The sequence below is a fragment of the Magnolia sinica genome, chromosome 1 (genome assembly GCF_029962835.1).
Source record: "Magnolia sinica isolate HGM2019 chromosome 1, MsV1, whole genome shotgun sequence".
In the NCBI taxonomy this organism is placed as follows: domain Eukaryota; kingdom Viridiplantae; phylum Streptophyta; class Magnoliopsida; order Magnoliales; family Magnoliaceae; genus Magnolia; species Magnolia sinica.
In genome coordinates this window covers 127,773,825-127,797,031 of record NC_080573.1, presented here as the reverse complement: position 1 = coordinate 127,797,031, position 23,207 = coordinate 127,773,825, and the positions used below count along the sequence as shown (strand labels likewise).

The 23,207-nt window shown below is 37.9% G+C and overlaps 1 protein-coding gene across 1 annotated transcript in view; it reads left to right on the top strand.

Annotated features, from left to right (window-relative positions):
* Positions 1 to 22,939, top strand: part of LOC131249325 (uncharacterized) — a 30,500-nt gene extending 7,561 nt beyond the window's left edge. The window contains exon 2 of the mRNA XM_058250011.1: positions 21,845 to 22,939. Within this exon, the coding sequence (XP_058105994.1) occupies positions 21,845 to 22,939 (1,095 nt within the window). The remainder of the gene's footprint in view (positions 1 to 21,844) is intronic.
* Positions 22,940 to 23,207: the final 268 nt, after the last annotated feature.

Genomic DNA, 23,207 nt, shown 5'->3' with positions numbered 1-23,207 from the left:
CTTCCAATCTTACTCATTTTTGGGATTTTTCACTAAAATTAGATGATAAAAATGATAGATGGCGTGGATCAATACATTATTAAATACTGGCACACCATGCTTACATGCTGAGCTTGGACTGAAATATTAGGCCAGTGGGCTGGGCCAAATCCTAAAATTTAAGCCTGGTTCTTAAGCTCAGACTCAATCTATGTCTAAGAGTCCGGTGTGGAACTGCCTATTTAAGTTTCAAGGGATTTTTGTTGTAATGATCCAGCCCTCACTCAAGCTATGTCCCACAACGTAATGATCTAGACCGTTCATCTATAAAGTCCCATACATGTTCACTATAGCTTCGCATGGATTGTGGGGCTTCTGATCAATGAGGCTTTTTCTATATGGCCCATGCAGCTGGACCTTCTACACAAACGGTATGGATCATCCTATACTGTAGTAGTCGCTGAGGCGATCTGCAGATCTGCTGATTGGCAATGGTCCAATATTTTACTGAGGCGCCTGATTCTGTGCATGTAACGCCCATGATTCAGTGATCGAAACCGTTGAATTGATGGTCCTTAGTGTAAGGACCGTCCAAATGCCGAGGAGTCGGGGCATCCCTTCTGTACGGTGGGGTACATCGGATCAGTGATCAAAAGTTTAGCTATGAATCGTGGGCCCCACATGGGAAAATCCTTTATAAGGGCAAAATTTGGGTTTTTTGATGAGTAGGACCCATATAATCTTCTCTAGGGTGACCCAAAAATGACCTAAGCCCAAATTCGACCCGAGCCCACTTTGGGGCTAGTCGTAGTAGGTCCAAGCCCGGCCCAAATCTTGTTGGGCTCGTCGGGCTGACGCAAAAATCACACATATGAGATGATCCTGGTCATCCAATCATGGGAAATCAGTTTTGAAGCTTGGAATTTTGGCTATTTTTCTTTCAGCCGTCCTTTTTCAAGAGACGATACTTGATCACTGAATTTGATCCGGTCCTAACTTTTATCTGTTGATGTCTACTTGTACCCATATATTAAAGGGTTAGGATGGTCCATAATTTTATTTTATTTTTCATCTTCGTTTATGACCCACCCCTTTCAGTACTGGAGCTAATGAAGGAACGGTTCCAATCTCGTCCATATATGCAGCGTCTGCAATAATGCCGATGACGTACGGTACATCCCACATTTAGCTCCGCGTAAATATAGTTCCTTTTTATTGTTTATCTGGACCGTATCAGGTGCCTTTGCAGGCATGGGAAGTACCTTGCCTCCATGACAATGATGCACACGTGGCACATAAAGACTGGATCCGTGCCATTCATATGTGATTTTTGGTTTGGAAATTAAACAAAATACAAGATTTGAATATTTCATCTTTTAGTTGTTTTAAAATCCGTGCCATTAATAATCCTGACCTTTGAATCCTGGATATGAATATGAGCCATTAAAATATTCACCCTCATGCACAAACACCCATTCAACAAATGTTTCTTAACATGGCTTGGGTATCATTGAACCTGGAACAAGAACAGATTCAATGGAAAATAAGCGTTATGGTGGGCCCTACGAATGTAATTTTAACCGTGAGAATAATTGTCCCCATTATTATTTGTAGTGTGGTCCACTTGAACTTTGGATATGAGTCATTTTTGGAATTAGATCTTGCCAAATGGATGAAGGGTGTGGATATAGTAAATGCATCATTGTGGGGCCATGTAACGTTGATCTCCTTTGAACTGTTCGCAAAACTTTGATGAGTGTCAGCGCTCGCACGACAAGTACCACACCAGTTAGGTCGGTGGTGTGCGGTACACTAGCCAATCTGCTTCCCATCTCCATAGGTGGTATGGTGGTGCACTGGGCAATGTAGGTCCACTATGATATATTTTTGTCCTCCTCGAGAAATTTATGCCTCTGAGCCTTCAAACGCTATTGTTTCCCATGGTATGGTCTATTAGGGCCTGTTTGGCCGGCTGGATTAGATGGGCTTAGGTGGGATGGAATTGCATCTGGTCCTGTGCCAATTCCACTTCATGTTTGGGAAGAGTGGAAAAGCTTGGAAGTAGGCTAGATGGAATCGTATCGGTCCGTGCTAATATCACTCAATGTTAGCAAGTTGTGTAGGTCCCACCATAATGTGTGGACTATATCCACACCGTCCACCCATTTTTCGAGATCATTTTAGAGCATGGGCAAAAAAATCAGGTAGATCTAAAGCTCAAGTGGACCCCACCATAGAAAGCAATGAGGATTGAATACTTACTGTTGAAAACTTCTTCGGGGCCACATAAGTTTTGGATCTGCCTCATTTTTAGGCCCATGCCATAAAATGAGGTTACAAAACAAATGAACGGTTTAGATATAAAACATGTGTGTTATTGTCAATAGTTTTAAATGATGGTAGGTATATCCTTTCAATGTACCACCGTATTACAAACAAAAAGGGGAATTAAGATTATCCCATGGCAACAAGGAACAGTCCCTGCCATGGGTAATAATGATGTTTTTTGAATCCCATCCCACCTAATACCGTGGGATGGGTCCGGCCAAATAGGCCCTTAGAGTTTGGACTTGTTTCATTTTTGGCTTCATGGTATAAAAAAAATTTAGAAAAAAATTTGAATGAATTATATGAATATAAAGCACATACAACAGAGTTGGCCCAGAGTGTCCAACACATCACCACAGTAGTGACACTACAGTCACACTGTCCTACACCAAGCGTATGTGTATTCCAATATTCTTGGGCCTCATAATCTCCAAAGTTCCAAATAAAAATACTACACAATGATGCCGTATAAAAGCACACGCCCATTCGAGATTCTCAAAAAGTCATAATCCTGAAATTTTGAAATATTTTATTTTTTTTCAAAAAATCACAAATCTGAACAGTATATGTGAAATCTACTCCATCCATCAGGTGTGCTCCTCGGTGCTGGACGGTAAGACCAAGAATCATCCTGATCCACAACACATCTAGGCCACACCAAATCAGGTCGGCCACAATGCGTGAACCTAGTGATTTGAAGCGCAATTTTACATCATCTCCATTGGTGTGGATCATCTCAGTTTTATCAGACTGATACTTTGTGTGTACGATGAACAGGATGTGTATCACCCATTGATAGAGTGGATTTCACAGATAGAACATGGTGGGCCCCAAAGAGCTTGGGTCAACTATCGTCCGTTGGGGGCGTATTTCAATTAAAGCCTCTTTGCAAATTCCCGAGATTCAGTGGATGTCGCCTTAGACCGCGTAACGGTTAGGCTAGTAGCTGTGATGCCTGCACCATATCGGGAGAGATGGAAATGTTAATTGCACTTGCTCGAGTACACTCGCATCACTCACGTATATGGTTCGCACGTATGTAACATTGGACGGGCTTTTCGAGGCAATCCTCGATGTAGTCGTAGATTGCATGAAACTAAAATGAGACATATATACATGTAATGTGAACCATCGGTCAATTTCTCTTAAATGTACACTTGCTTTAGGGTTTTTTCTCTCATTATACATTTAAATTGTTGCTAGCTCCTGATGAATGGCTCGGATCCTTCGCACATGTGCATTATGCGCTCGTGTAAGGCGAGCGCGGTTTCAAAACTGTAAGTACACTCGACCTCGAGCAACTGCAATAAGCTTTTGCCGAACGAAGGAAGGGGCTTCTTAGCTTTCGTTTCCGCCGAATAATGATAATTTACGCTCCAGATTTCCATAAAGAGAAGCGCGCGATTGAGATTTGAGCGGACTTCGCTTCACGTATGACAATGAATCACACATGTGATATATCTGATCTATTCATCTGATAGGATTCACAATGAAAATTCCCTAAGAGAAAAATCAGGGCGGTTTAATAATCAGATAAGTTACACGTGTAGAGTCCTGTTTTTTCTCCATTTTGTCAAGGAAAATATGACCCACCATATGAATTACCATACCTTTTCGTGCTTCGAACCATTTTATCTGTCAACCGACTTAATGAACAGAGCAGATTTTATACATGCATTTCATACTCGCATGTGTTAGGCGAGGCCCCTTCTCTATATCACTCGCGCAGGTCCTGTTACAACTTACAAGGCTCCGGCCGAGGTTGTAGGAACGGACATGTACCGGTGCATTTATTATTGACATTATTGCCATCAGGGGTGTACATTGAGTCGAACACACTAGTTGACCTGACTGGCCAGCTTGGCTCTGTTCGGTCACAGCTCGGGCCAGCTGAGGCCAGCTCAGGCCCAGTTCGCCATTGAGGCATTTCCCTGTATACTGAACGGTAATTTAAAAAACCCATTGTTTTACAAACTAAGGCAATGGTTTTACAGGTAATTTATCAAATACCTTTTAAGTGCCATAAAAAAAAAAAGAGTATTTATTTAATGTACAAACCTTCCTTGCCACCAACCAAACCTTCCTTGCCACTTGCCATATCTCGTTGAGTCATTTTATCAAACAGTTGGTGAGCAACATCAATGGCAAACTGAGTTACCAAACTGGTTCGATCTGAGTTCGATTCGAGTTGGATTCGAGCTGGATTCGATCTGAGTTGAGTCAAACTGGGGCCTGCTCAAACTCGGCTCAAACGCATTTTCGAGCTCAAAAAATCAGCTCGACTCAGCTTGAACTCAGCTTCGAACCGAGTCGAATCGAGGTTTTTCGAGTTGAGTCGAACGAGCTAACCGAGCTAGCTCGGTTCATGTACACCCCTAATTGCAATAGGATCCGTTCAGACTTTGACCATTGGATCTGGGTCCTATTCAATGATCCAAACCGTTTATATGATGTGTTTCAGCGTTAATGGCCATATTAAAAAAAAACTCAGATCAAAATATTTCAACCCTTTGATCATTACGTGTTCAAGGAGACCGTCCATATAAGTTATAAACTATAGACTAAAAAAAAGGCTAAATAGTCCTTATGTTTTTTACTACCCTCATTCTAAGGTGCGGGCTATCATATAAACGGTTTGGATCATTGCAAAGTGGCCAAGGATTCAAAGGATAAAGTTCCCAAGCATCCTATTGCAATACATCCAAAGAGTCCTTACTAAGGTTGTACAGGAATCGGGCTATTTCGGTTAACTCGCTCGACTCGGCTTGACCCGGAACTAAGTTCGGTTCGGGACGGGCCATTTTCTTCAGCTGGAAACTGAGTTCGGGCCGAGTTCGAACAGGTCCTAGTTCGGCTCGACTCAGTCCGAAACCTGACTTGGCCCGACTCGGCTATATATATATATATATATATATATATATATATATATATATATATATATATATATATATATATAAATCCTTACCTTAACCATTTAAGACAGAGAAGTGAGAACGCCGCCCAACCCATGAACTTGCTGTAAGGTCCGAAATTGGCGTGATTGTTGACCGGGCCGAGTTCGGGCTAGACATGTTGGCCCGATGACTAGGCCGGGCTGGGTTCGGGTTGGGTTTGGCTGGTGATCGGGTCGGGCCGGGTTGAGCCCAGTTCGACTCAGTTCGGCCCGATGTACACCCCTAGTCCTTACGGATTGCAGAAAATTACGTTCTACGATTGTAGCAATACCCAAAAATCAAGGAAACGGATTGGCTACTTTCCCTGCCACCGGCCAATGGCTGGTGGTCGGTGCTCTATGGGACCCACCATGATGTATGTGTTTCATCCCTGCCGTCCATATATTTTTACATATCATTTTATGGAATGAGACCAAAAATGAGTTATATACCAATCTCAAGTGGACCACATTACAGGAAACAATGTTGAATGTGCGTCAACCATTAAAAACCTTCTGGGGGCCATAAAAATTTTGGATCAAGCTGATATTTGTTTTTTCCCTTCATCTAGGCCTGTATGACCTAATCAACAAATTAGATGTCAAATAAATAGTACAATGGGCCTTGGGATGATTTTAATGGTGGATATCCAATCACTGTTGTTTTCTCGTGGTGTGGTACACCTGAGATTTATATATCTCTCATTTTTGGGATCAAGCCCTTAAATGATCTTTAAAAATGGATGAACGGAATGGATGAAACACATACATCATGGTGGGGCCCACAGAGTACCGACCACCAACCACCATGTTGGTGGCAGGGGGAGTAGCCAATCCGTTTCCAAAAATCAGGCAGATTCAAAACAGATCAGTTGAGAACTCCAAATTGTGCGTGGTTCCATCGTCGCATGTATCTGCCGTCCAATCCATTCATCTATTTTCTCTATACATGTAAGACCGATCATCCAACGTCCACAAAATGGATGGGCCACACAGCTCACCTGAATATGGGTCGTTATTTCTTCACAGATTGAGCAGTTCCCATTGTCAAGTGTGTTGGTTGCTGTTTTTACCATTCTATGTGCTAGCGTATCCCTCAAACTTATACTGATGACATAAAATTAAAATTTCTTACATGTGAATAGGTTAAATTTACTTCACGACAACCCACGAGCCCCACATAAGATGTAGATGGGTTTAAAACATGGTGCCTGCCACACGAGAACTATTTGGTCATTTCTTTATCCCTTAGTTTTTTTCATGGTAGAGAGGAGGTTGTGAAATGGAGGATAATGTTTTTTTGGTTCCCTTACTTCTTCATTCTTTGGTTTCTTTTATTGTTATTATTTTTTTTTTTTTTGTATTGGGTATAAATGACGGGAGTTTATGAAATGGAGAAGAATGTGGAACAATGCCGTAATAAAAAAATGTTGTAATGGATAAATATTTTAATGGATGAGTGTGATAAATGTTGTAATGGATAAATTTTTATAATGGAAGAATATTGAGATGGAAGTATGTTGTAAATAATGAATGCTGTATAATAAATCATTGATATTTACATTATGGATTGTCGATATTTGTGGATTACCTATATTTATTGTGCACTGTTGATATTTACTGTGGATCGCCAATATTCTCATTATCGATCGCATATATTTTCACTATAGATCGTATATATTCATTATGGGGCATAAAATTCATGAAAATTGTCATAACTCCTCTATTACATGTTTAATTGGAGTGATCATATGCTTATTAGAAAGATAATTTGATGAACTTTCAAATGAATTTAAAATCATCTTATTTGAACACCATTTGTTTTCCTAAAAGTTGTCCCAAAATTTATCATTCATTGTGGGCTCAAAACTAGGCCATAGTGAATATCAATTATTTATAGTAAATGATAAATTTGAAGCCCAATTCTGAGAAATTATATGATGTCTAAGTAAAATGATTTCAAATTCATTTGAAAGTTCATCAAATTATTTTTTCAACAAACATAATGAAAAGGCCAAGCTATATGTCCTAGAGGGGGGGTGAATAGGACAATGCCAAATAAAAACTTATAACAGCGGAATAATAAAGAAAATGATAGCCAAATTAAATAATAATGCAGGAAAGTAAAACAACCTCAAAATTCAGATCTTGAGAAGTTGATACAAACGTTATTCTAAGGACAACCTTACACCAAAAACAGAGTTTATGGTAGGACAACCTTATTTCTAGAAAGGTCTTTGTATCAAGTCTCAAATCGAAGAGGAATACAATAATAAATATAAACTGAATTGAAATAACTTGTAATTAAAAATGTATTGTTCTAGGGACAGCCATACACCATAAAAATGGCAGGGCAACCTTGCTGGAACAACTTTCAAATGAAATTGAAAATCAAGCTTATAAAGGAATAGCAGAAAGTAAATTCTAAGCTATTACAACATTCTCACAAAGCTTGAAATAATTACAACATTCACCACCATACATATATCCCACAAAAAGAATAAAAAATTAGAAGAATAAAACAATCAACCACAACTCAAGGGATTATAGTGGTTCGCCTGTGTGTTCACCAACTGTTATACAACAGCCACACAAAATGCTACTCCACTCCTAATATCCTCACACGGGGATATTAGCGTTCACTAAAAATAGGTTTTCCCAGTTCACCCAAAACCCTTACAATTGTGTCTTTGTATGTGGGCTTACACAATTAAAAAACCCCACTTCGGAGTTTCCTGGCTTTCCTCGGATAACCAAAATAACAAGATTTTTCGCAAATCTTGAAAGAAACCAAAATAATAGAAAGGAATTTACAATATGTAAAATACGAAAATCTCCTTTGTTGTAGCGGCCGGTAGAACCAAATCAAAGTAGATGATTGAATGTCCAAGTTCAATGTCCAAGACTTGATTACAATGGTTCTAATTCTAATAGATTTTAAATTAAACCAAATAGGGCTTGCCTTAATTGATTTTGATTCCAAAGAAAGGGAATAATAATTCCTCTTTATCAAATCGATTGGAATATAAGAAACAAAATCAATTAAAATAAAGCTAAGGAAAGAGAATATTAAATAAGCACACTTAGCTTAGATGGAGCACAATTATCTCTCGGAAGTTCGACGAAGATTGGCTTGAATACTTTAATTAAATCGATGATTTCTTCGAGATTCGTGCACTATTTATAGGTGAGAAGATCGGGTCTTCGACGTCTAGAGTGCTCTTCGACTAGTCGAAGCTCTAATAAGATATTTGAAAATCCGGCGGGATATGCTAGACTGTTCTACGACTAGTCGTAGCTCTCCTACGATTGGTCGTAGGTCACCTACGACCGGTCGTAGGTTTCCTTCGACGGTCGAAGAACCTGAAACATTGGACTTCGAGTCGTAGATTGTACGATCGGTCGAAGATGCAAACACTGCTCCTACGATCGGTCGAATGCATTCCGTGACTAGTCGAAGGCTAACAGATTTTATCCGGAATTTGTAACAAACTTACGACTAGTCGAGGAATTTCTTAGACTGGTCGAAGCAAGTCTAGGACTAGTCGAAGAAGCCCTAGGACTAGTCGAAGAATAGACCAATCACATGTAAAATAACATTCGGCCTATGTATCCGAAATGACCTACTTCTAAGGTCAACCTATAGTCAAACAAACCTCAATCATGAAGTATGGACATTGAAGCATTAGGAACAAGTGACCTTGAAGTATCAGTCTTGAAGTCTTGATGTAGTTGAACTCTTCATGTAACTCACTTGAAAGTGGCTTGAGTTTCAGCTTGAGTCTTGAGTTCAGCTTGAGTTTCAACTTGAGTCTTGAGATCAGCTTGACTTTCAACTTGAGTCTTGAGTTCAGCTTGAGTTTCAGCTTGAGTCTTGTGAGCAGTTCTTTCATTCAAGATCTTGAGTCTTGTACTTGAGAGCTTTGCTTGTTGTGAGCTTAGCTTGTTAATGAATGTTGATCCTTGAGAAAGCTTCACTCATGCAAGTTATATATAACAGAGTATAATAGTGATTTTGGCACTACAAATTTGACAACAAAGAGGGATAGAAACTATAGCACTTACAATCTCCCCCTTTGTCAAATTAGTGACAAAACACATAACCATAATAAACAAAAGTAAAACAACTGGTTAACACCTGCAAATCAATATTCAATATTCAACATTCAACCAGTTTCAACATTCAACCATTATCATTCAACACGATCAAACATATATTCAAGATCAAACATATATTCCCCCTAACTCCCCCTGGGTAACATAACCACTGCTACTCCCTTCACAATCACATTAAGAACAAACCATTCTCCCCTTTTTTGTCACAATATGACAAAGGAGAACTAAAGAAAGGAAGTCATGAGAGAAACATGAGGAAGTAAGAGAATAAGAGGAACACAAGATAGCATCATATATATCCAGCATAAATATTACATCAAGAACAAATATCCAGCATTAAACATAGATAGAATCCAAATCAAAATCAGCCAAGTGCTAAGTAAGAAAGTTATTACATACAAAAAGTCTCATAGAGACTAGTCAGAACTAGAACTTGAAGATGGAGCAGGAATAGAAGGATCAAGTTGGTGCATGCCTTTGTTCAAGCGCCTAAGATATTTGCGCATGTACTTGAATTGCAAATCATGAGCAACAGACATGTTTTCCAACTTAACATTTATATCCTCAACTCTACCTTCTAATGCACTCAGACGTGCATCAACATCAGATGGTATAAAATCTGGATCATTAGCTGAGTCAGAATCCAGTTCCTCAAAAATGTATATACACTAATTCATATATCTTGCAAATTATACAAAAATTAGAATTCAATTTAGCAAATATATACACTATAATACAAGAAGGCATAAATTATCAAATTAAAATGCACATGCCAAGATCAAATTTCATCTTTTTGAACCTGCTTTTATCAAGAGGTTTTGTGAAAATATCAGCACGTTGATCTTCAGTAGGAATATATTCTAGAGATATAACTTTTTCTTCTACTAATTCCCTTATATAATGAAATCTAATGTCAATATGCTTAGTACGAGAATGCTGTTATAAGTTTTATTTGGCATTTTTATCGCACTGGAATTATCACAATGTAATAACATAGAATCTGTTTAATTCCATAATCACTTAGCATTCGTTGCATCCAAACAAGTTGTGTACATGTATTACCAGCTGCGATATCTTCAGCTGTTGAAAGTGAAATAGAATTTTGTTTCTTACTAAACGAGGAAACTAGACAATTTCCAATGAAAAATAAATACCACCGGTTGATTTTCTATCATCTAGATTACCGGCCCAGTCCGAGTACCCAACTAATTGAACATTGGTTTCATGAGGATACCGGAGACCAAATTTACAGTATTTGCGACATATCTAATAATTCGCTGGAGAAATCAAGTGAGATTCTTTTGGATCGATTGATATCTTGCGCAAATACCAACACTTAGAGAAATATCGGTCTACTAGCATTAAATATAACAAACTACCAATCATACTCCGATAAAGTTTTGAGTCAACATTTTTACCATTAGAGTCTTTTGATAGTTTCAGGGTAGTACTTATAGGAGTATCAAAATTCTTGCCATTCTCAAATCCAAATCTTTTGATTAGATTCAAGGCATACTTAGATTGAGAAATGAATATTCCTTCAGGTTGTTGCTTTACTTGCAATCCAAGGAAATAAGTCAATTCCCCAACCATGCTCATTTCGAACTGTGATTTCATCAAATCTTCAGTAGTCAAGTCAGTACAAGTTGATCCATAAATGATATCATCAACATAAATCTGTACCATTAGGATATGATCATTATGTTTCTTAACAAACAGAGTTTTATCAACAGATCCCATTTGAAAATTATGAGTTAAAAGAAATTTTGTTAGTTTCTCATACCATGCCCTAGGTGCTTGTTTTAATCCATAAAGTGCCTTTTTAAGCCGATATACATGATCAATATTTTTGGAATCTTCAAATCTCATTGGCTGTTCAACATAGACTTCTTCATGTAAATCGTCATTTAGAAAAGCACTTTTCACATCCATCTGATAGATCTTTATATTTCTAAAACATGCAATGGATATAAATAGTCTGATAGATTCAAGACGTGCTACTGGTGCAAAGGTTTCATCGAAATCAATCCCTTCAATTTGAGTATAACCTTGTACCACCAGTCTAGCCTTGTTTCTAATTATATTTCCACATTCATCAGACTTATTTTTGAAAATTCATTTTGTTCCAATGATGTGTTTATCTTTAGGTCTTGGTACGAGATACCAAACATCATTTCTTACGAATTGGTTGAGTTCATCTTGCATCGCAACAATCTAGTTTTCATCAGTCAGAGCTTCTTTTACGTTAGATGATTCAATTTGAGATGTAAAACATACATAATTACATATATCCTCAAGTTGTCTACGGGTGCGAACACCGGTGAGAGGGTTTCCAAGAATTTGTGGTTGGATGATCTTTAACAGTCCTTAACTCAGAATCAGTCTGATTCGATGAAGTATCGGGTTTATCAATGATTAGTACTTCATCATTATCTGAATTAGAGATTGGTGTGTTTAAGTGATCATCAATGACAACATTAATGGATTCTTGAATCACACCAATCCTTTTGTTCAGAACTCTATAAGCTCGACTGTTTAAAGAATATCCTAGAAAAATACCATCATCACTCTTCGTATCGAACTTTTTCAAATTTTCACGATCACGTAAAATATAGCACTTGCTGCCAAAAACTAGAAAGTATTTAACAGTAGGCTTTTTATTGAACCACAATTCGTAAGCCGTTTTATTATTATCTTTTCTAGTGTAGACTCGGTTAATAATATAGCAAGCTGTGTTGACTGCTTCAGCCTAAAGATTTTTAGAGAGCTTCATGCTATTCAACATGACGTTAGCCATTTCTTGAAGCACCCTATTCTTTCTTTCTACAATTCCATTTTGTTGTGGAGTTTTGGGAGCAGAGAATTCATGTAATATTCCTTGGTCGGTACAAAACTTCTCAAAATTGCTATTCTCAAATTCAGATCCATGATCACTACGAATTTTACTGATTTGAGAGGATTTTTCAGTTTGAATCCTTTTGAGAACTTTTCTTACTTCTTCAAGGGTTTCAGATTTATTTCTTAAGAAGACTACCCAAGTGAATCTGGTAAAGTCATCAACTATTACCAAGATATACTTTTTACCACCACGACTTTCCGTTCTGGTAGGTCCTATCAGGTCCATGTGGAGAAGTTCGAGTGGTCTTGATGTGGTATTTGAATTCACCTTTTTGTGTGAGTTCTTTGTTTGTTTGCCTATCTGACACTCACCACATATTTTATCTAATTTCTGAAGTTTGGGTAAACCTCTTACAAGTTCTCGTTTGCTCAATCGATATAGCTTTCGATAATGTACATGTCCAAGACGTTTGTGCCATAAGTCAGTCTCGTCTGTATGGACCATGTAACATGTTTGATTAGATGAGCTGGATTCACTAATAATATAGCAATTTTCAGATGTTCTATGTCCAGTTAATATTACAGAACCCTTATTGTTTAGTATTTCACAGCTTTGATTAGAAAACCGAACATTATGGTTATTATCACATATTTGTGATATACTAAGCAAGTTATGTTTTAAACCTTCAACGTATAAAATATTTTTAAACACCGGAAGATTAAAAAGTTGAACCGTACCTTGGCCTATAATCTTGCAGTTGCTACCATCACCAAATGTGACTGAACCATCAGTCATATCTTTCAGATCGGTGAATAAGGCTTTGTCACCTGTCATATGCTTGGAGCATCCACTGTCTAGGTACCACTTTGAATGACTTGTTGCTTTGAACGCAGTGTGAGCAACCAAGCAGGTGACTTTAGGAACCCATTTCATAACTGTTTTGGGTTTAGGAACATAGTTGGTCTTCATTTGTGTATACTTGTAGGAATGACCTATAGAGTTAGATTTTAATAGCTCCTTGAGTAAATCAACTATCTTTTCAGCTAGTGGATTTCGATTCTGATTAAAGTTGACATGGCTGTTTCTAGGTTTTTGAAAAGTTTTTGAATTTTTAGAAAAATCTTGATAAGTACTTTTCCCTTTTGAGTTTGAGGACTCTCCTTTAACAAACATAGGAGGAGTATACTTTTGTTTAGGAGGTAGATTTTTATCATAGCCCAACCCGGATCGATCGCCACATTTTCTTGATCCGGATAAAAGTTTTTCTAACTTTGTATCACCTTGGGCATATTTCCATGTGTCCTTTAAACTTAGAAGAGAAGATACTTCAGTTTTAAGATTATCAATTTCAGATTTTAAATCAACAATTAGTGAGTTTTTGAATTCCAAATCACATTTTGATTTTTCAAAACTATCTGAAATTTGTGATTTTTCTAAGACAAGTGAATCAAAATAATTTTTGAGTTTAGTAAACTTTTCTTTTTGAAGTTTAAGTTTGACAGTAATTTTACAACTTTCCTTATATAGGGCATTGTAAGCGTCTTGAAGATCATCTTCATTTTCACATTCACTATTCAGATTTTCTTCACTTGTAGAGTCATTATCTGAAAATGTGAATTTGGCTAGAGTCATAAGAGCTTTAATCTCATTGCCCGACTCAGTTTCAGAATTTTCTGATTCAGAAGAACCTTCAGGATCAGATGATTCATCCCATGTAGCCAACATACCATTCTTCTTGGGTTTGTCCCTTTTAGGACATCTATTTGCTAAGTGCCCATATTCTTGACAGTTGTAACATTGACTATCTTTCAAAGATTTTCTAGATTTGGGTCTAAACTTCTTTTTATCATTTGATTTTTGAAAATTAACTCTTTTCTTGCTTTTGAAAATTTTGTAAAATTTTTTAGCTAAAAGAGCCATATCATCTTCTGAATCAGAATTTTCTTCTGAATTACATTTAGAAGATTTTAGTACGATAGATTTACCTTTAGGAGCTTTAAAGTTTAACTCGTAGGTTTGTAGAGAACCAACTAGTTCTTCAACCCTCATATTATCCGTATCACGAAGTTCCTGGATTGCGGTTACTTTAGAATTGAACCGTTCAGGAAGTGAGCGTAGTATTTTTGCACACACTTTACTTTCTGGGATTTTATCGCCAAGACCCCACATTGAGTTTACAATGTCATTCAATCTAGTGTAGAAGTCCATAAACATTTCATTTTCCTCCATATGAATTTCTTCAAATCTGGTTATGAGGAGTTGGACTTTAGATTTTTTGACAATTGTAGTACCCTCGTATGTCATTTCTAATATATCCCAAGCTTGCTTTGCAGTATCACAAGAAATGATTCTTTTGAACTCATCCGGTGATAGTGCGCAAGTAATTGCATTTAGTGCTTTAGCATTTGCACTACTCTCACTTTTCTGAAGGGTGGTCCATTGGTAATATGGTGTAGTTTTCATAGATTTTGAACCATCAACCCCAGTAACTTCCATGATAGGAGGATTCCATTCGGTTCACCGTGGCTTGCCACACATTTTCATCCATTGATTTGAGGAAGATCCTCATTACGGCTTTCCAATAAGCATAGTTGGAGCCATCAAAGGGTGGAGGCCTAGTGATGAAAGGCTATCAAAATTTGACATCTTAAATAGCTTAAATCGTTAGCTCAGAAATTAATATAAAAAAACGAGCTATTAGGCTCGATACCACTTGAAAAGGCCAAGCTATATGTCCTAGAGGGAGGTGAATAGGACAATGCCAAATAAAAACTTATAACGTGAATAATAAAGAAAATGATAGCCAAATTAAATAACAATGCAGGAAAGTAAAACAACCTCAAAATTCAGATCTTGAGAAGTTGATACAAACGTTATTCTAAGGACAACCTTACACCAAAAACAGAGTTTATGGTAGGACAACCTTATTTCTAGAAAGGTCTTTGTATCAAGTCTCAAATCGAAGAGGAATACAGAATTAATACAAACTGAAATGAAATAACTTGTAATTAAAAATGTATTGTTCTAGGGACAGCCATACACCATAAAAATGGCAGGGCAACCTTGCTGGAACAACTTTCAAATGAAATTGAAAATCAAGCTTATAAAGGAATAGCAGAAAGTAAATTCTAAGCTATTACAACATTCTCACAAAGCTTGAAATAATTACAACATTCACCACCATACATACATCCCACAAAAAGAATAAAAAATTAGAAGAATAAAACAATCAACCACAACTCAAGGGATTATAGTGGTTCGCCTGTGTGTTCACCAACTGTTATACAACAGCCACACAAAAAGCTACTCCACTCCTAATATCCTCACACAGGGAATATTAGCGTTCACTAAAAATAGGTTTTCCCAGGTTCACCCAAAACCCTTACAATTGTGTCTTTGTATGTGGGCTTACACAATTAAAAAACTCCACTTCTGAGTTTTCCTGGCTTTCCTCAGATAACCAATATAACAAGATTTTTCTGCAAATCTTGAAAGAAACCAAAATAATAGAAAGGAATTTACAATATGTAAAATACGAAAATCTCCTTCGTTGTAGCGGCCGGTAGAACCAAATCAAAGTAGATGATTGAATGTCCAAGTTCAATGTCCAAGACCTTGATTACAATGGTTCTAATTCTAATAGATTTTAAATTAAACCAAATAGGGCTTGCCTTAATTGATTTTGATTCCAAAGAAAGGGAATAATAATTCCTCTTTATCAAATCGATTGGAATATAAGAAACAAAATCAATTAAAATAAAGCTAAGGAAAGAGAATATTAAATAAGCACACTTAGCTTAGATGGAGCACGAATTATCTCTCGGAAGTTCGACGAAGATTGACTTGAATACTTTAATTAAATCGATGATTTCTTCGAGATTCGTGCACTATTTATAGGTGAGAAGATCGGGTCTTCGGCTTCCAGAGTGCTCTTCGACTAGTCGAAGCTCTATCAATATTTGAAAAATCCGGTGGGATATGCTCGGACCGTTCTACGAGTCGTAGGTCACCTACGACGGGTCGTAGGTCCTTCGACTAGTCGTAGGTCCTGCAAAGGTTCTTTGGACTTCGAGTCGTAGATTGTACGACTGGTAGTGCAGTTGACATTGTTCCTACGATCGGTCGAGCAGACTCCAGGACTAGTCGAAGGCTAGATTTTATCCTAATTTGTAACAAACTTACGACTAGTCGAGGAATTTCTTAGACTGGTCGAAGCAAGTCTAGGACTAGTCGAAGAAGCCCTAGGACTAGTCGAAGAACAGACCAATCACATGTAAAATAACATTCGGCTTATGTATCCGAAATGACCTACTTCTAAGGTCAACCTATGGTCAAACAAACCTCAATCATGAAGTATGGACATTGAAGCATTAGGAACAAGTGACCTTGAAGTATCAGTCTTGAAGTCTTGATGTAGTTGAACTCTTCATGTAACTCAATCTTGAAAGTGGCTTGAGTTTCAGCTTGAGTCTTGAGTTCAGCTTGAGTTTCAACTTGAGTCTTGAGATCAGCTTGACTTTCAACTTGAGTCTTGAGTTCAGCTTGAGTTTCAGCTTGAGTCTTGTGAGCAGTTCTTTCATTCAAGATCTTGAGTCTTGTACTTGAGAGCTTTGCTTGTTGTGAGCTTAGCTTGTTAATGAATGTTGATCCTTAAGAAAGCTTCACTTATGCAAGTTATATATAACAGAGTATAATAGTGATTTTGGCACTACAAATTTGACAACAAAGAGGGATAGAAACTATAGCACTTACACATAAGATCGCCAAAATCGAACATGTAACAAGGGAGTTACGATCATTTTCATCTGTTGGTACCCCATAGTGAGTATTTGCGATCCACAGTAAGAATATTAGTGATCCACAGTGAATATCGACGATCTACATCGAATATCGGTGAAATATCGATGATCCACTGTGAATATGGGTGGTCCATAGTAAATATCAATGATCCATCATACAGTATTCATTTATTACAATATACTTCTATTTCAACCTTCTTTCATTATAAAAATTTATCTATTACAACAATCATTTATTATAACATTCATCCATTATAAAATTCAACAATTACAACATCCTTCCATTATTAAAAAAATCCATCAATTATAGCATTTTTCTATACCCTCATCCCTTTCACACATTCCTACCATTAATATGCAATAAAAACATCCAAAAAATAACTATAAAGGAAATAAGGAAGGAAGAATGATAGAAGAAGGAACCAAAAAATGACATCCTCCCTTTCACACCATCCTCTCCTCTCGTGAATTAAAAAAAAAAAAACCTAAGGAAAAAGAAAACAACCAAATAGCATTATGTGGCAAGGGCCCCACATTTTGAACCCATCCACATCTTATGTGGGGCCTGCTGGGTTATCGTGAAGCAAATCTAACTTGTCATGTAAAGTGTTTTAATTTCGTGTCCTCGGTCTAAATTTAAGGGCAAAACTCATCATAGATAAATTATGTTGAAGGAAACAATTCAAAATTAATGCACAATATTAATCTAGTTATGCACCACAGATATCTTCAAATAAAAAACTGAAAATTTCCATTCATGTGTTCACGGTTGTATGACGATTCAAATTAGTTAAGAGGTGGGCCGAATTTCAATTTTTGGTGGAAATCACATCCTTTAAAAAAAAAAAAAAAAATTTCTCTTTCGAAAACAAGAGGCGTACAAGTGACAACTAAGGTAGAGGAAAATTTACGCCCTCCAAAAAATAAAAAATTAATAATTTTAGGACTACAAAATCTTAAGTTTGACACACACGGGCTCTGAACGAGGCTATACGAACCAAAAGCTCTAGCCTAATACTAGGTGCACGACTAACCGTTAAACACGCAGGGACAAAGTTCATGAAATCCACCCCATCCATTAGGTGCGTTGATTCGTTTTCACATTGGTTTACAAAGATCATTCCCGTAAAAGGCTCATGTGGGCCACAACATGGAAAAGAGTTGTGATGTATCGCCCACCATTAGTTGAGCGTGGGTCCAACACTGCATCATTTATGTCATCCAATCCGTTCATCTGACACCAAAAATCACTATCTTCTGAAACTTAGGTGGGACGAAGTGAATTTATAGATTATAGGCATGAGTTTAAACTCTTTTCTTTGCTGAGGCTCACCTGAGTTTTGGATCATTTTGATTTTCGTGATCAAGGCCTAATAGGTGGCGCACCTGATGAACGGTGTGGATCTCATCCATGTGAAATCGTTTGCCCCATAGAAGTTATAGGTCCCGCGGGGCCTGACTCTCCGTAGTTACGCCACCGTTTTCCGCCAAAAATATAAATACGGTCCGTTCCATGTGGCAATTCTAGATATTACGGGAAGAAATTAAGGGTATTTTAGGAAAAACGATTGAAACATAACCGCTACTTCGATTTCTCAACCATCTCTCATAACTTTCATCGCAAGGGCATTTTGATTCTAGAAAATCATCATATTCCCTTTTTCGATATTCCTCTCCAATTTCATCACATCGAAGCTCGTAAGATCCACAAGTCAACTGTTCTCGGTTCGATTTGGAGACCCGCTTCGTTCTTTCTCTGTTCGCTGCTTTTTCAGAGCTCCGAAAACGGTAATCTGGTCTCTCTGTTTTGCAATTTCTATGTTTCTTTGTTTATATCAATCACCAATACTCTAATATCTTTCGATCTTGTCTAAAAATCGGAAATTTTAGATCGCGGTCGAGATCGGTTAGTTTTGAATTCAATTTTGGCCTGAAAGTATTGAGAACTGCTGCTGCTTTTGTGTGTGGATTTCGTGCATCTTTCATTGAGATTTTGTTTTTAAAATGGTTGTTACTCATACACCGCACAATTGCATACTTGTACTGCAATCTAAACCGTCCAAATCTCTGACCAACTTCTGATGGAGCATAATTGCCGGTTGGATTCAGACCATACCATCCGTTCAATAGCCGCCAGTTCAACGCTCAGGATTATTCATTCACTGTGATGTGGATCCCACCTTCTGTTGGGGCCCATTGAAGATGGGCCATGCTTCAATAATCTTCACCTCATGAATTTACCTGTCCACTTAGTGGCATGGATATTGGGTAAGATTTTCCGAGAGGGGAGAATTTTGGGATATCACCCATTGGACACTAGTCCTGCCAGATGAATGGATGGGATACAATCGTAGTATGAGTAATTCCATCTAACTTTGATAAGATTCGAAGGTTTAGAGATTAGCACTAAAACAAATAGATTTTAGAGGTGTTTTAACAGAGGAAGTGAGTGGCACGTAGGATTTGCTCTGTTTGCACTTCCTTAAAAATCAGTTCATTTCATTTTAGTTAATAGTAATTACAGGACTTGAATAGTCGACAACACCTATTTTATAGAGCTGTACAATAGACCCAAGCTCCGTGGGGTCCACCATGTTGTACATGTAAATCCACACCATCCATCAGGTGAGAACTATTATTTAAATCGTACATACAAATGATCAACCCGATAAAAAGCTCTTATGGGCCATGCCATTGGGAACAATGTAAAACTACTCTTCAAACCTCTTTTAAGTTCACACTGTGGCCTGCCTGATATTTGGATCATTACTTCATCCTCATGAGTTACCCCTGATTAACAGGTGAAAGATACACACCATGATGGCCTCACAAGAATCTCTATGATTGGCATCCTATCCCCATTGTTCCCTTTGGTATGACCCACCAGAGTTGTGGATCCCACTCACAGGTCCTAGCGTCGAGGATAGAACCTGATGGACAGAGAATTTTGCTTATAGAAAATGGTGGACCTCACAATCTTGGGTGTTTTACACACTCTGTGAAATGGTTGTTATAGACGATTCCGGTCTCTAATTATGTATTAGAGATCATGATTGTTGGTTATCAAGATTATTTTTAACCTCACCAAAGAGAAATATGATCTCTAATACGTAAATACAAATAACTAAAATGGGATTAACTCAGTTTTAAGTGGCAACCAAACAGGCCATTAGTTACTTGAAAACTCTGTTTATGGCAGAGCATTAGATCTTTTAATTTTTTGTAGCAGTACGAAATTGTGAGATTATCGCTCGAGATCAGCCTGTTTAGAGTCATTTTGGTGTATAAGGACAGAACTCGAATTTCATTTAGGTTCTGCTTGACCAGCCAACTCACCTGAGTTAGTTGGATCATCAGACCAGCTTGACAAACAGGTAGTTTTATCCAGATCAGCCGAATTGTTGGGCCCCCCTGCAGATGGGTCAGAACCCACAATCACACTGAACAGATGATCCTAACTCCTGATTGATGGAGATTCGTTTGTTCAATTTGGACCTTCGATCGTTTTCAACCTTCCATTTGAGGGCCACCAATCAGACAGCTATGTCCTTCTGTTGACTGTGTTTTTGCATTATGACCCGTGTACAGCAGGGTTGAGGATCTGGGCGGTTTGCATTATGTGCCTGCCGCACATACAGTGACCATGTGCATTTATATGGGAGTTTTGCTGAGCCCACACACATCTACAAGGGAGCTCATGTTCCAAGTAGCATACATGTGTGAGATCCAAGCCGTCCACCAGAAGGGTCCCACCATGCAGATGACCTTGACAGAAAATGAGCCTGTCTACTGTCTACATAACAAATGGATGGCCAAAAAAATCTCTACAAGTTCTTTTAGCATTTCTTGATGCTTGTGCTTTATGGTTTCTTTTCTTTTCCAAGTCTGAGGGAAATGCTCTAAACCCATTTTGAACCAGGCAAGAGTCATCAATTCTATTTTAATCCACTACTTAGGCTGTGTTTGGATGCAGTAGTGAATCAAATTGCAATCCTTAGGTTTAATCAAGAGAGGAAATGGCAAAACTAGCAATGTTTCCTACTGTTCATAATGAGGAACTAGCCCTCAAAATGCGATTACATTTCTTTTCGAGTCCAACTTGAAAGTGAGGGAATTGTAATTTGGTCCTAGATCCTCAATATGGCTATTTTCACTTTCCTAGACTAATAATTGCAACTCAATTCGATTGGAATGCTCTAAACCCATTTTTTAGCCAGATCGAGCCATTTTCCATTTCCATTTTGCTCCAAACTTGGGATGTGTTTGGATGCATAACTGAATTGAATTGCAAACCGTTGTTTAATTAAGAGTGCAATGGCAAAACTAACAATGCTTCCTAGTATTCCTCAATTTGTATGTTTTGGAAGATGATTTCATTTTGCTCCAAACTTCCTGGTATTCCAATTCCATTTTGCTCCAAACTTGGGATGTGTTTGGATGCATAACTGAATCGAATTGCAAACTGTTGTTTAATTAAGAGTGCAATGGCAAAACTAACAATGCTTCCTAGTATTCCTCAATTTGTATGTTTTGGAAGATGATTTCATTTTGCTCCAAACTTCCTGGTATTCCAATTCCATTTTGCTCCGAACTTGGGATGTGTTTGGATGCATAACTGAATCGAATTGCAAACTGTTGTTTAATTAAGAGTGCAATGGCAAAACTAACAATGCTTCCTAGTATTCCTCAATTTCTATGTTTTGGAAGATGATTCCAGTTTGGCTAATAATAGCAATTCGATTTAATAGAGCATCCAAACACACCCTTAGTTTCTTCATTATCTTGGCTCCTTGTTCTTTAATTTTAGGTCAGTTATGTTGATTCTGATTTTGTTGTCTTTATCATTTCAAGGAAGTCGTGAATCGAATTGTAATGTTTCAGCAACATGCTAGTCGGAGCCCAAGAACCAAAGGGTTCAGAGTCAAGCACGCATTTCAGTTAACTTTGCTTTTGGCTGTGGGCATCTGGTTTCTTTACCAGATCAAGCAATCGCCATATACAAACAATGATGATGATGAGAATAGTGTATCCAGGCTTAGTAAGGGAAATGGAATAACACGTTTGGGTCGTAAAGAGAAATTGGTTTTCAACAATGGGGTCGAGACGGACACTGACAATAGGAATTTTGAAGATGCGGGTGAGAGGGAGGAAGATGGTGGGGGTGGAGATGAACATGAAGAGTTGGAGGAAAATGCCACTAGGCACGAAGAAGGAGAAGGTGAAAAGCAGCAAGAAGGTCGACATGAGGATGACGAAGAAGAGAATGGTGATGGTCCAATGAACGGTGGTGATGAAGGGTTTGATTTGGATAAGGATATTAGTGAAGAGAAAAATGATGAAAAGGAGGAAAAGAGCAATGATGAAGACAATGCCGATATTAAAATGAACAGTGGAGATGAAGCCGAAGATTCAGATAAATATAGGGGTGAAGAGAGAGACACTAATGGAGGTACCGTGGGCAGCATTGCGGTTGATCGGAGTGAAATGAGAAATGAGACCCAGGAATTCATGGACGAGAATGGAGCTCCAAAAGAAGGTACACTTAATGAGATAAAAACCGTTGATCAGGAGATGAGTTCAGATCCAAAAACAATTTCAGACCCAGAAAGTCCAACGGACCGTGGCGGGACTGTAATGACTGAATCGGGTAAGTTTTCAAATTCATCTTTGGCCAATAAACAGAATGACGCTGGGAAGCAAACCAATGACAAGACTATAAAAAAAGAGACAGTTCAAACCCAAGGAGGAGACGACGCCATTGAGGGTTCAAAGACTGGCACAAGTAGTGATGGAGAAACCAACTCAACATCAGAAACAACGGAAGGAGATCACAGAGATTCTGCCTCTTCTACTCCTTTGGCTCCTCCACAAGAGAAAGAGGGGGAACTGGATCTAAAGACACACCAGGAAGAAGAAAATGAGGACAAGAACCCAAAAGAAATTTGAGTGCATCAGTTGAAGTAAATGCAATGCTCTTGTCTGTAAGCAGACGTTATAACAATGTCATTTGTTTTTGCTTGAATTTTCCATTTTCTTAGATGTTTCATCCTGTAGAATTTTTCCAAGGGGGAAAGAAAAAAAAAAAAAAACTAAGGTTGAGCTAGTGTTGGCATGTGCATTCTCTGCAACTTTAGTGTAAGACAGGTAAAGGACGACTCAATGAAGATCCACCAATAGCACAAAAACAGGCTAACTGCGCACTATAGCATCTCAC